Here is a 12,580-nt window from a genome sequence, read left to right on the forward strand (position 1 = left end):
GTGCGCCATTTTGGAAGAAAAAAATCTCGGATAATTTCCGTGGTCTTGACAGATCTGGACCCGAGTCTTCACACTGATTGTGGATGCTATCTATTTCTCCGAGCAAGCCTCATTGGTTGATTAAGTTTCGCAAGCCGTGTACAGCAAGAGCTGCTACATGAAGCAATGGCGGGTAAGCTACTTTTGAAGGGAGGCAAAGGACCCACCTCACTTGGTGTGTGTGATGGCCTGAATCTGCAAGTTAGCTAGCCAATGTTAGCGCTGGCAAGCTAAGTTGCTAGTTGTCAAACTGTGTCACTGTCTGGTCATTTTATTGTCAGACCAAACCCGAGTCACACACAAACTAACGCTTTGTTATTTTCTACAGGAGTTGCAGGAGGAAATGATTTTCAGTGGTGTTTCTCTCAAGTGAAAGGAGCGATAGATGAAGATGTTGCGGAAGGTATGTAGCTAACGTTAGCTCGGCGGCTAGGCTAAAACGATGGGAAGCTAGCTTGATGGTCTGATGATGAGGATGCTCTGTGGGCTTCACATGAGATGCACGATAGCTGGATGTTTACACATGTTTTAATATTGGACGGCTATTGTGGGTGCTGCGATGCTGTTGGTGGATCAGTTGCACAAACGCCCTTTCCTTTGCATTACTGTGTGTCGCTAGCTAGCTGTATGCTAGGTGGTGGCTAAGCTATTAAAGGGGAGCGACCGTGTCCATGACGTCAATGGGCTGCGTCCATAAATTGTCTAGTGACATCATGCTTGTTTTCATTCATTCATACTTCAATGGGTGTACATGTTGTGTAATTTGACTCCGTGTGCCTGTGATGCTTTATTCCAGTGAATTGTCTCTAGTCTGTAGCCTAACACAGTAGCATGATTGTTGTTGTCATCAGAAATATGATGGTAAAAACTGAGCTATAAAGTGACTCACTCTGATTTCTGTGCATTTTCAGCTGACATAATCTCAACAGTTGAGTTCAACTATTCTGGAGAATTACTTGCAACTGGAGATAAAGGAGGAAGAGTAGTGATATTCCAACATGAACAAGAGGTAAGGCTCAAATGGAGTGAGTGTGTTCATCAACAGCATTTTGTCTGAAGTTATATCCTGACTGACTGCAATAACAATGTTTAAACCACAAGACTTGTGTTTGTTTTCAGTCCAAGAATCGTCCACACCTGCGCGGGGAGTACAACGTCTATAGCACTTTTCAGAGTCACGAGCCAGAATTTGACTATTTGAAAAGTTTAGAAATCGAGGAAAAAATTAATAAAATAAGATGGCTACCCCAACAAAATGCTGCTCACTTTCTACTTTCGACAAATGGTAAGAGTTTGTTTTCTATCTATTTTGATAATTTGGAAATGTTAGTTTTTGAAACTAAGATGCAACTTGATCCCTGTCCGGTAATTGTTGTCTCCTCTTCTTATCTATTTTTGTCAGATAAAACTATCAAATTGTGGAAAATAAGTGAAAGAGATAAAAGAGCAGAAGGTTACAACCTGAAAGATGAAGATGGACGACTTAGAGACCCCTTTAGAATCACCTCTTTACGGGTATGTGTAATCATTCGTGAGACCTGTCTAATTTTTGAACTGTTTTTTTTATATATTGTCTAAAAATGCATGTTGTTTGTTTCAGGTACCAGTACTGATGCCAATGGATCTCATGGTAGAAGCAAGCCCACGGAGGATCTTTGCAAATGCGCACACCTATCACATTAATTCCATTTCTGTAAATAGTGATCATGAAACGTACCTCTCCGCAGATGACCTAAGAATAAATCTATGGCACATGGAAATCACAGACAGAAGTTTTAGTATCCTTTTTCGTCATCAGAAATACATTTATTCGATGTGTGGCTTATAGTCTCTGCATTGTATCATGATGAAACATAAGACTGTTTGTTCCTTAACAGTGTGTTCCCAGATATTGTAGACATCAAGCCCGCTAACATGGAGGAACTGACAGAAGTAATCACAGCTGCTGAGTGCCATCCACACCAATGCAATGTATTTGTGTACAGCAGTAGCAAAGGCACCATCCGCCTTTGTGACATGCGAGCAGCGGCACTCTGCGACAGGCACTCAAAGTGTAAGTATTTCAACTGTATGCTGCCATGTGTAGTCAATCGACAGGTGTTGAATAGAACAATTCATTAATAAATACTTTTGATAGATTTGTTACTGTAATATTGCCATTGTTTGACATCCAGTATTTTTTTTGAAAAAAATACTGGATGTCAAACAATTTATCTAAACTAATATGGTTGTGATAGATATTCGTTTTTAGTAGAGTTTTCTTTTTCATGCCTAGATTGTGTTATCTGTTACCTATTATTAAAAAGACAAAAAAGGCGTATCAATTTAGGACTAAGAATCAGGGATTTTCCATCTTTGTTTTAGTCTTTGAGGAGCCAGAGGATCCGAGCAGCCGATCCTTTTTTTCTGAGATCATCTCCTCCATCTCGGACGTGAAGTTCAGTCACAGCGGACGCTATATGATGACACGTGACTACCTCTCCGTCAAAGTGTGGGACCTCAACATGGAGAACAGGCCAGTGGAGACGTATCAGGTGCATAAACATACTTCTCTTGTGACTTCCAATACAACATGTAACCATGTGTGTGAGAACAATAATAAGCAGTGCAGTGCCTAAAACAATGATCTCTGATCTGAGGGACTGTATCAATAGCTATTTCTTACATAGACTGAAAAGCACTAAGTTCTATTTTTGTGATCGTGGCAATTAAGTCAGGACTTTCCCAAAGTGATATAACATCAAGCATGTGGTGCCTCTACCCCTCCCCTGCTACTTTACACTTTTTCTACCAATTTTTTTCAAGACCAAGTATTGCTTGAGTCAATTTACACTTCAACTATATCAACGGCTCAAGTGAATATTTTTGCTTAAAGTTCTGCGTTATGTTTCAGGTCCACGAATACCTTCGCAGTAAGCTCTGCTCCTTGTATGAAAACGACTGTATCTTTGACAAGTTTGAGTGCTGCTGGAATGGCAGTGACAGGTATGTGTCCAAACGCTTGTACGGCTTTGCTTTTTAGTTGTTTATTGTGTTTCTAAATACCGGTAATAGGTTTTACTATATTACTAACTTATTTGACGTTGTGTTGTGTGGTTTTCTCATGTTTGACAACTGTTTATTTTCTCTCTTCACCAGTGCCATCATGACCGGCTCCTACAACAACTTCTTCCGAATGTTTGACCGCAACACCAGGCGAGACATCACACTGGAGGCGTCCCGGGAGAGCAGCAAACCACGGGCTACGCTCAAACCGCGCAAAGTGTCCACCGGTGGCAAGAGGAAGAAGGATGAGATCAGCGTGGACAGCCTGGACTTCAACAAGAAGATCCTCCACACTGCCTGGCACCCCAAAGATAACGTGATAGCTGTGGCAGCCACCAACAACTTGTACATTTTCCAGGACAAAATCAACTAGAAGATTTGGGGCTCCAGAGGATAGGGCTTTTACCGTACCTGTGTAGTTAAGCCTACTACTTGTCTATCTGTATAAGAAGAAACAGCCTCGTTGTTCTCCTGGTGAAGAATTCGAAAGCACGCGTCTACTTTTTTTGCCACAGGAGGTTGATCCATAGGCCTGTTTTATTTTGAGTCTGAGCTTAGGTTGTTTTTGCCTTTGGCACCAGGGCAATCGACATGCCACCTGACCCAGAAAACCCAATTCGGGTCTAATTGACGGAATGGCACTCCCTAGAGGTCAGGTCAAACTCTTGAACGTTGGTGTTTGTGTTGACATTTTAAGCCTTCATTTCATGATTTAACGACAGAACTCTTGGAAGCCCTTAAAATGACGTCTTGTCAAAGTTGTAACATCATCTCAAAGATTTTGGGCTTTCTGAAGCACGGATTAATGGCCAATAAGCCTAACTGTAACATTCCCCCCATTGGCCATGTATTCAGGCCAAACTACAGGTGGAAGAGGCCATGCATTTGGAAAGTGGACTTGTTTCTTTTCTTTCCCCTTCCTCTTACTTTACCCAGTAAATACGGTGACATAATTTCACTGACTGTATCTACTCAAGTACACCTTGTCATCCACATAATAAAAAGAAACTAAAACTACAGATGTGTTTTTAAATTTAGAAGTATGTATTAAAACATGTTTATTGCTTTGCATGTTTTTATGTTGTAGAGAGGTGGAAAATGTCCAGTCACACCACTGTCTTTGAGCAGATCAAGCAAACTTGTTATTGAAATACCATTTGGGGCTACCAGTTTCAGAACCACTGTGGGAGACAACTGATAATGTGTTGGTGTCAAGAGATTAATTTCTTGTTTTTGACCATGTTTAGGGTGTAGGCTGGAAACTACATGGCACAAGATGGGGCCCAGGACAAAGGGAATCTGCAGCCTTAATACCTACTTCTATCAGTGACAGCTACTGTACAAGTTATGTTCCCAAACGTTTTACAAACCTCATGTGCATTATTTGTAAATCCTATTTTATAGAGTTATGTCCTCATACTGCTGCTATATGTGGCTGTCTATGAAAACACAAAGGAGGAAATTGCACACCCTACAGTTTATGTAATAAGAGTGCCTCCTAATCATGTAATAAATAAGAAATTCAGACAGGCCTCGTACATGTGCCCTTACTCATTTATTAGGGATGTCACCCAAACTTAAACCGTATTGCAAATGTGGATCTTATCTCCGTAGTTGTGAATGCAGAAATGAAGGTTGACTACACAAAACATATACTGATGACATTAAAACAACACATATTAATGCATTGTCTTTGTCCATTGATTCCTAACATGGTGGCAATGTATTCACTTGTTTATTATTTTGACCAAAGTTCAATAAAATTTTAATTGTGTTCATCTGCATGTGGTTCTTTCCTTAATAAATCCATGTTTTTGAATACTGGTTAAAAATCCATCAGGGCCATATGTGTATTTCCAACTTTTATTGTGTAGTATGATCAATATCGTGGACCATATCAGTCCTCTTTAATACTTATCACAATTGCAAATAATTGAGCAAGCAATAATAGATGCAGTCACGTTAATACGAGGCTAATGATCCATAAGAAAACAAATAAAAGTTACGTGTCAAAACAATTCCCTTTCTCCAAAGCTGATCTTCAAAACTCAGATAGTGTATCCTTTCAAAACAAAGTGATATCTCATTGCAAAAATGAAAAAGGCATGGTGTACAATATATAGTTCCCTAACGTGCAGATTTAAGGAGCAGGAAGCAGCAAAACGGCAATCTCCAGGCCAGAACTAGGACTACAGCAAAGAGCAGAGGATAGGTCACTGTTGTGTTCAGGAGTAAACACCATGAGACAGCAATGACAGATCCTTAACTCTAACACAGGTGTGAGCTAAGAGGGGCCCTCAATGAAATTTGACCGTGTCACATGGCCACCTCCCATTGATCATCAAAAGGTCGCATTTTAAGGCATGCCGAGGTGGTCACATCAAGGTGACATGGTGTCGCAACAGACCAACGTCCTACTTAGTAGGTGCTGTGGGAGGTAAGGCGCTTCCCAATGTATATCCTAAAAGAAGAGAGACAAACATGTCAAAACATATGGTACAGAGAACAAAATATACAAAAAAAAACATAGGGGAAACACTGATGCTCACATTTGAAGGCTCTACTTTATCAGAATAATACTATCAATACAAACATATCTGTTCCATGTTACGTTTGTCTTAAGTAATTAATAAACATACATATTTACCATTGATTACTACTAGAACTTAACATAACCTTCTGACAATGCACATGACAAAGGTATAAATAGTACACTACAATGAGTTATTTTTACCGTTTTCCCACTAAATATGATACACTGAACATGAGAAAAAAATATAGGGCTGCCACTTTCTACAGGGTATTTGAGTTTTGGAACTACTTTTTGTGTTACTGCAATACTGTTATCTTCTATCCTACATATGTTTAGAGGTACAACAGTTGTCCTGCAAAAAAAACATGTAAACACTACACTGGAATCCATCACTCTGAAGTAATTGTCAGGCCATTTAATGCAGAGACTAACACTCGACAACCACTAAATTATTCATGGTGTGTGGGTGCAGTTAAAGGTCTGTTTGCATCAGTGATGTTTCAAAACAAAATGGAAAACTAGTCTATATGTTCATGTATTATTATATGAAAAACACCAAATAAATCATGTCAAATTATTTGATTATTTATAGGCGAGTACATCAATTGAATGTGGTAAAAATCTGGGCTTTAAACATTTTTTTATAAATCCTTTTGCCATGTCCTGCAATGTTTTTAGCTTTTCTGAGTTACTGTAATATTGCCATAGCTAGAGATGTAATTATGAGGCTTACCCTAGGCCAACAGCCAGTATGTGAGAAATGATTAATGAAGGAAGGAAAAGCTTCAGAAAGTCAGCAGAGAGAACGCCTCCCTTCTTCATGACGCTGGTGTTCCTGATGCTGAGAGAGGTCGTGCGGTTAGGGTACTTCAGCAGGAACTCCCTACAGAGAAGCACATCAATGTTTCACTGTTATGAATACATAGAAATCAATGAGTGCCAGTTTATTATCACATCAACACCTCTACTTACACAAACAATACAGTAAGAAATCACAGTCTCAGATATATATACATAGACTAATATGTGTAAGAGATTATAGAGCTTTATATTTGTTCGCTAACCATGTTCCATTATTGTTATCACTGCCATTTTCTCATATGTGGTGATTAGATCATAATTGTATTCAGACGGTTTAATAGTCATCAATAATTTGCATCTATAAATACCTAACAGCACATTTTTGTTATAAAATAATCATATTAAGAGTTACCACATGACCACTTACTTTGGTGGATTGTTCTCAGGTCGACTGGACCAGTCCCAGATCCAGTCAGCGTTTTTCTTCATAATGTTCTCCACTTCCCATCTTCTTTCCTGAAAGTCTTCATCTGACTGAAAACAGTAAATGTGGAAAATCAAGCAACAACTTGGCCATAACTGATATTAAATAAAGCAACATTATGCTGTAAAACACCATATGAAATGTTGATTAAAATTGTACCTGTGAGCTGTTTGTCTCTGATCCTCTACACAGAAGAAGAGGGGTCTGGGCTCTAAGAGGGCTAGTGTGAAGGAGACAACACAAAAAGGTCAGTTAAGAGTGACACATAGATGATCAGTATTACACAACATACAAGTAAAACAAAAACTGTGCTTCCCTTCCCCCATTACAAACCTGTTGCACTGAGAACTTCCTCTGGAGCTGTTTTTGCCTGACTCGTGCTGTGCATCTACCAGCATTTTCTCCATGTCACACTCCTGGAAGGACATGGGGATTTGTTCCTGGCTTCCATGATGACTAGTGTTTTGAGAGCCATTGGCACTGAAATTCAGCTCAACCCAGGAACCTTAAATCAAAAACATAGTTTTAACACATTGCATTTGAAGGGTATCCATAATGGCATCATTGGTCTTTGTTTTGTCCCCCTGGATGTATATTATTGTAAATTAAATTGTAATTGTGTCGTATTTCTATTTGTATCTATAGTATTTTATGCTTTCTTTATTAATATTTAGCCGTTTTTGGCCCTTTACTCTGCTGTCACAAAGTAAATGTCCCCTTTGTCGGGTGAATAAAGGTTTTCTGATTCTATATAGGCTGGGCCTGGGACTAACACACAGGTTAGGGCTAAATTAGAAAAATAAACAGAGGCAACCTGTAATCTGCCTTGAGGTCATTTTGATGGTACAACAATACAGTTAAACCTTATTTACTGACTATGCCGCTGGGTTTATAATCTTTGTAGGGCTCTCCACGTCTCGAAAAAACATAGGTAGCGTTGAGCTTTAACATAGCAAGTTTTCCAGATACATCGAGTTTTTACCTCCGGGCTAAGTATAGTAATATAACGCTGTGATTCCCTACTTTCAGCTAGCGCTAGCATAACCACTGGTTAGCTACAATATGTTTCGTCGGTTATTCGTTACCTTGCAAACTGTCGTCCGATGAAATCTCCTTTTGCTGCGACATTTTACTGGTGTGATCTTGAAGGTCCAGCCGTTAGTTTTAAATGCATACGTGTAATCGAAATGATGGCGAAATGCCTAAGCAAGCAGCTGGAGCACCAACCACCACAATAACAATGACGCAATATTGTGTTTATCTGAAATGTGATTGGCTCGCAGAGCACGCAGAAAGAGAGTGTGCCACCCTGAAGAGCGCGCATGCCCGGACACGCTCTCTGAACAACCTCAATAACATGATTAGCAAGTTTCATAAGCTATTTTATAACATTATGTTTACAGACCAAAGAGAACGTGTCAGCTTATTTCACATGTTGGTTGAACCTTAGTTGTTAGCAGTTACACACACCTGTCTGTAGATGGCAGTCATTGCTCATTACTCCCAGTCTCTCTCAGTTACTCCATACTAAATACCTTGTTATAAAGGCCACACAAATCTAACTATTAAACTGCATAAGGTGCAAACATTTGACCTTTAATTACAAAAATATATATATTTGCTGTAGTCAATATACTACATTACACATATACTTTCTGTTGCATTGTCTTATGCTCCTGTCCTGTGTGCCAACCACAATGAACACTTGCAGGTTTAGAGAGTGTTTGCAACCTGCCCTGAGGAGCATATAATTAACCAAGGAAAACCTATTACTAAGTGTCTAAGGGCTTATTTTAATTAACTATTCCCCAAGTGACTTACAAGACTGACTATTGACAAGGTAAAACACAATATTGTCGCTGAGTTCTTAGAGAGGCATCTCCAAATTTGAGACTGGCAAATTTAATTATGTTTGCTCCCGTGGAGATTAGCATGACTGATTATTTTTGCAAAATCTAATTATTTCTGCAAATGAGGGGGCTTATTATTCCTGGTTGTGTTCTCCTTCCTGGCAGATCATAGTTTACATGGAATTTACTAGATTATTTAAAACAGACATAATTTTCTTGGGTAATCACTAAAAAAGTTAATTCTGCAGTTTTCCTCAAAACACAGGCAAGCACAAACAGGCAATATTAATTCAATTCACTTTGGTGCTGCATCATGATTTTGTTTCACAATTCACTGTTTTCATTTTCTGTAATCTGTTAGTTCACGGTTATTACTGGAATTGGTAAGTATGCCTGATTTTTCTAATTTCATCTAATTTGGTTCAGGACCATGCTCACAAGATATTGAGCACAAACAGAACATATCATTTTAACAGTATTGAGAGAGAAGTTAATGAGGAATTGTGCATAGACAGCTTAAAAAAAAGACATAAACCAAAAATAAAATAATTCTGTCACAGCAATGGTGAAAAAGCATGCCTTGTGTCATACTACACACGTGCAATTTCACTTGCAAGCCACACAGATAGATCACCCAGACTACGGATATGAACAGAAAAGGGCATTGTAAGGATGAGTAATAAGTGCCATCGTATGAAACTCCAATTACTGGGGGTCTGCCAAAATAGTAGTTACATCTCAAATTGCCAATAAGAAATCATATGTTTTTCTACATTCTTAAAACAAAGCCTATATCATTCTGATAGCCAAGCTACTTTTGTCTATTATATTGAGAACTGTTCAGTGTTGTACACACAATTTGAGAAAACGTAACTGATGTTAATTCAATTCATGTACCTTGTGCTCAATTACAACTTTTATGGAAACAAAAATAAATCACCATATCACAAGTAATATTATTATATTACAGTGAGCTGTTTCACATAGCTTTAACTAAAAGCTATATTCATAGTACTGGTATTAAATAACAAACAAACAAAGTGGCCGCATTTGGGCGATAACATGAGCAATGAGCACTTGCCACTTCAACAAGGTCTGTAGAGTTTTAGAAGAATAAACTCAAAGCAGCTCAAACATGGAAACAGCGTCCATTCAAGTCAAGAAGTTGACATAACATGCAATATTTATGGTCACAACAAATACAATATAGCCCAAAGGGTCAAGAAATAAGTCCAATCCAATTTTGGCCATTAAATTGAACCAAAAATGTAAACTTGGATGTATGACATCAATCACAAGAGATAATCTACCATTATAAGAGGTATGTCTCAGCTGCCTATAGCAAGGAACACACCACCATCCTCTCACTTTTTAATCATCCACATATTGTGAAAAACATGTAAGCAATATTGCCATTGTCAGGACCAAGAGGTTAACAATTGTGGTACGTTTCACAAAAAACAAACAATGCCCAAACCTTTCTGCCCAAAGAATGTCATTAAGTTTGTATTGAGTACATATTTACCAGGCCAAGTAATAGGTTTATTTGAGACTTACCCACAAGGTGTACGGTTTATTACCGTCAAACAGAGCAACCACATTTTCACTTTCCCCAGAAAGTCCCTCCAACACCTGATGCAAACTGTGTGTTGGACCGTGAGCTGTATAAGAACAATGGGTTGCAAAAAGAGTATGATAAGGTTAAGGTTAATTTTTTTAGAGCACATTTCAGACACAAAGAGAATTCAAGGTACAATAACACATAATAATAACAAAAAAATCATAAGAACAAAAAGACAATTCATAAAAGAGGTACTAATAAATTAAAATACATTATATACATAGATACATTATAGATACGTTTTATAAATGTTAGTTAAGTGTAAATCAATCAAGTAAGCAGTGCTTTTGCGACCATCATCAAGCATTGATACAGCAAACGTTACACTTGAGTCACAAGCTAGCTTAAGTGTGTTTTGGATGATAAAGTCAATATTTTGTCGGAAAACAATTACCTCTGTTTTAAAAGGATTTCCAAATGCTTTAACGACTCGTGTATCCAAGTGGAGCACTTTTAAACAGAATAAAGAAGCTTTTTAAACAATCCCTATCTATATTTAAGTTGCACGTTTAAGCAAAAACACATTAGCTAAATCTTGTTCCACTTCCATGAGCACAGCACATATCTTTATTAATGTTGTTTACACGTATTTGATGTTTTCAAACCCTTTACTTCTTTAACTGCGTTGTACTCGAGTAGTACGGTAGTAGGTAACAAATCGAGTAAGAAGATTAGATTTATTCCCCTCTTTTTTTATATCGAAGAAGAAGTAGTGTCACTTCCGGTTGCCATGACTTTAAAATGTACTAGCTAGCGACCTTTAGCAGTCAATGCTAGTAGCCACGCGAAGCTAGCAATTTAATATTTTTGTTTTAATGGAATGGATATAACTTCTCTTTGAGGAACCCGAACATATGCTCAAAATACATGTAAGTGGTTCTTAACCAATCACATTTTTTCAACTTGCTTAAACACATGTTATCACTTTGTTGCTATTAATTAATCAATCAATCCAAACGTCACAAGTGTTAAATTAATAACTAGCTAATGTCAGCTGACGTTAGGTGAGTTAGCTTCGACAGAGGCACATAGGGGCTAGCAACAGCCTGAAGTGCTGAGATCTTGTACATAGGAAAAGTAAAAGTACCGGAGTGTAGGAATACTCTGTTAAAAGTAAAAGTCCTGCTTTCAAAATGTTACTCAAGTAAAGTACAAAAGTATATATTATCGGTTTTGATTATTATTATTGATTCATTAAAGTGTTTATCAAAGCTGGTTAAGGTGCAGCTAGTTATAATTATATTGTATTCTGCAGGGTAGCTTGAAGTAAAAGTACATGATTTACCTCTGAAGTGTAATGGGGTATAAGTTAAAGTGCAAGTAGCAAACATTTGAAATACTTAAGTAAAGAACAGTACTTCAGTAAATGTACTTGGTTACTTTGCACCACTGCCAACATCTTAATACTTAAACTAACTGACGTTACACAATCAATACATTTTAAAATTATGATTTACCTTTTCAGAATGGATCTTCACTGAACTTTCTGAGCACTTAAGGAAACCTGTCAACAAATCACCTGGAAAATAACAAATAACCCCACAAGGCTCCATCTGCTGCCCAGTAGAAGTAATTACCACAACACAGTCCTCTCGATCCATAGATCAAAGCCATCACTGAAGTATGGCAGTGTATTAGTAATCATATTAGAAGGTATACTTTACTTTGTACACAGACTGAAACCACTTCTATTCATAATTGCCGTTTCATGACAGGCTACTGTGCCAAAGCAAGGCCTTTTTATACAATCTACTCCAACACTTAGACTTTTATTATAAATAACAATTAAATACTGGAGCACAGATAAAGTGTTCCCAGCTGTGCTAAAGGTGAAACATTACCAACATATTTTTGAATAAAATGTAAAAATAAATGCAAAGTCAAGGAGCATTTAACTCTTGCCAAGTTTGCCTTGTACATTTTTGATGAATTAAAAAAATGTAGACACACATAATTAAATCATTTTGGCTTTGGATTTTCATTAGCAAGTATTCATGTCACGTTTTAATGTCTGATTCCTCAATCAGTTTAATCAGCATGTTTGCTTTGTTGCCTGAGATCCTGCTAAAAGTAACCTGATAGAAGTAAAACTGTCAATGTTGACACCCTCGTGGTATATGACATATATGAAAAGGAAAACAGGGATATAGAGAAGTCCCAGATGATAGTGTGGGACAGCTTGCTCTTTAACTATGTGAAGGTGTCTC

General features: G+C 37.8%; 2 protein-coding genes across 2 annotated transcripts; one reads left to right on the top strand and one right to left on the bottom strand.

Moving 5' to 3' along the window:
• Positions 1 to 4,101, top strand: LOC104956644 (protein phosphatase 2, regulatory subunit B, delta). Its single transcript, XM_010784163.1, has 10 exons — positions 1 to 172; positions 368 to 442; positions 951 to 1,048; positions 1,159 to 1,324; positions 1,442 to 1,554; positions 1,640 to 1,817; positions 1,928 to 2,092; positions 2,404 to 2,573; positions 2,933 to 3,024; positions 3,178 to 4,101. The coding sequence occupies exons 1-10, from the start codon at positions 166 to 168 to the stop codon at positions 3,455 to 3,457; spliced, it is 1,344 nt and encodes a 447-aa protein (XP_010782465.1). The 5' UTR covers positions 1 to 165; the 3' UTR covers positions 3,458 to 4,101.
• Positions 4,102 to 4,933: 832 nt separating this feature from the next.
• bnip4 (BCL2 interacting protein 4) lies at positions 4,934 to 8,167 on the bottom strand. Its single transcript, XM_010784164.1, has 6 exons — positions 7,988 to 8,167; positions 7,236 to 7,407; positions 7,062 to 7,122; positions 6,846 to 6,952; positions 6,351 to 6,500; positions 4,934 to 5,545 (listed from the first exon to the last, which is right to left on the bottom strand). The coding sequence occupies exons 1-6, from the start codon at positions 8,028 to 8,030 to the stop codon at positions 5,503 to 5,505; spliced, it is 576 nt and encodes a 191-aa protein (XP_010782466.1). The 5' UTR covers positions 8,031 to 8,167; the 3' UTR covers positions 4,934 to 5,502.
• Between the last annotated feature and the right edge of the window lie 4,413 nt (positions 8,168 to 12,580).

The sequence above is a fragment of the Notothenia coriiceps genome, unplaced genomic scaffold, assembly GCF_000735185.1.
Source record: "Notothenia coriiceps isolate Sejong01 unplaced genomic scaffold, NC01 NC01_scaffold00026225, whole genome shotgun sequence".
In the NCBI taxonomy this organism is placed as follows: Eukaryota; Metazoa; Chordata; class Actinopteri; order Perciformes; family Nototheniidae; genus Notothenia; species Notothenia coriiceps.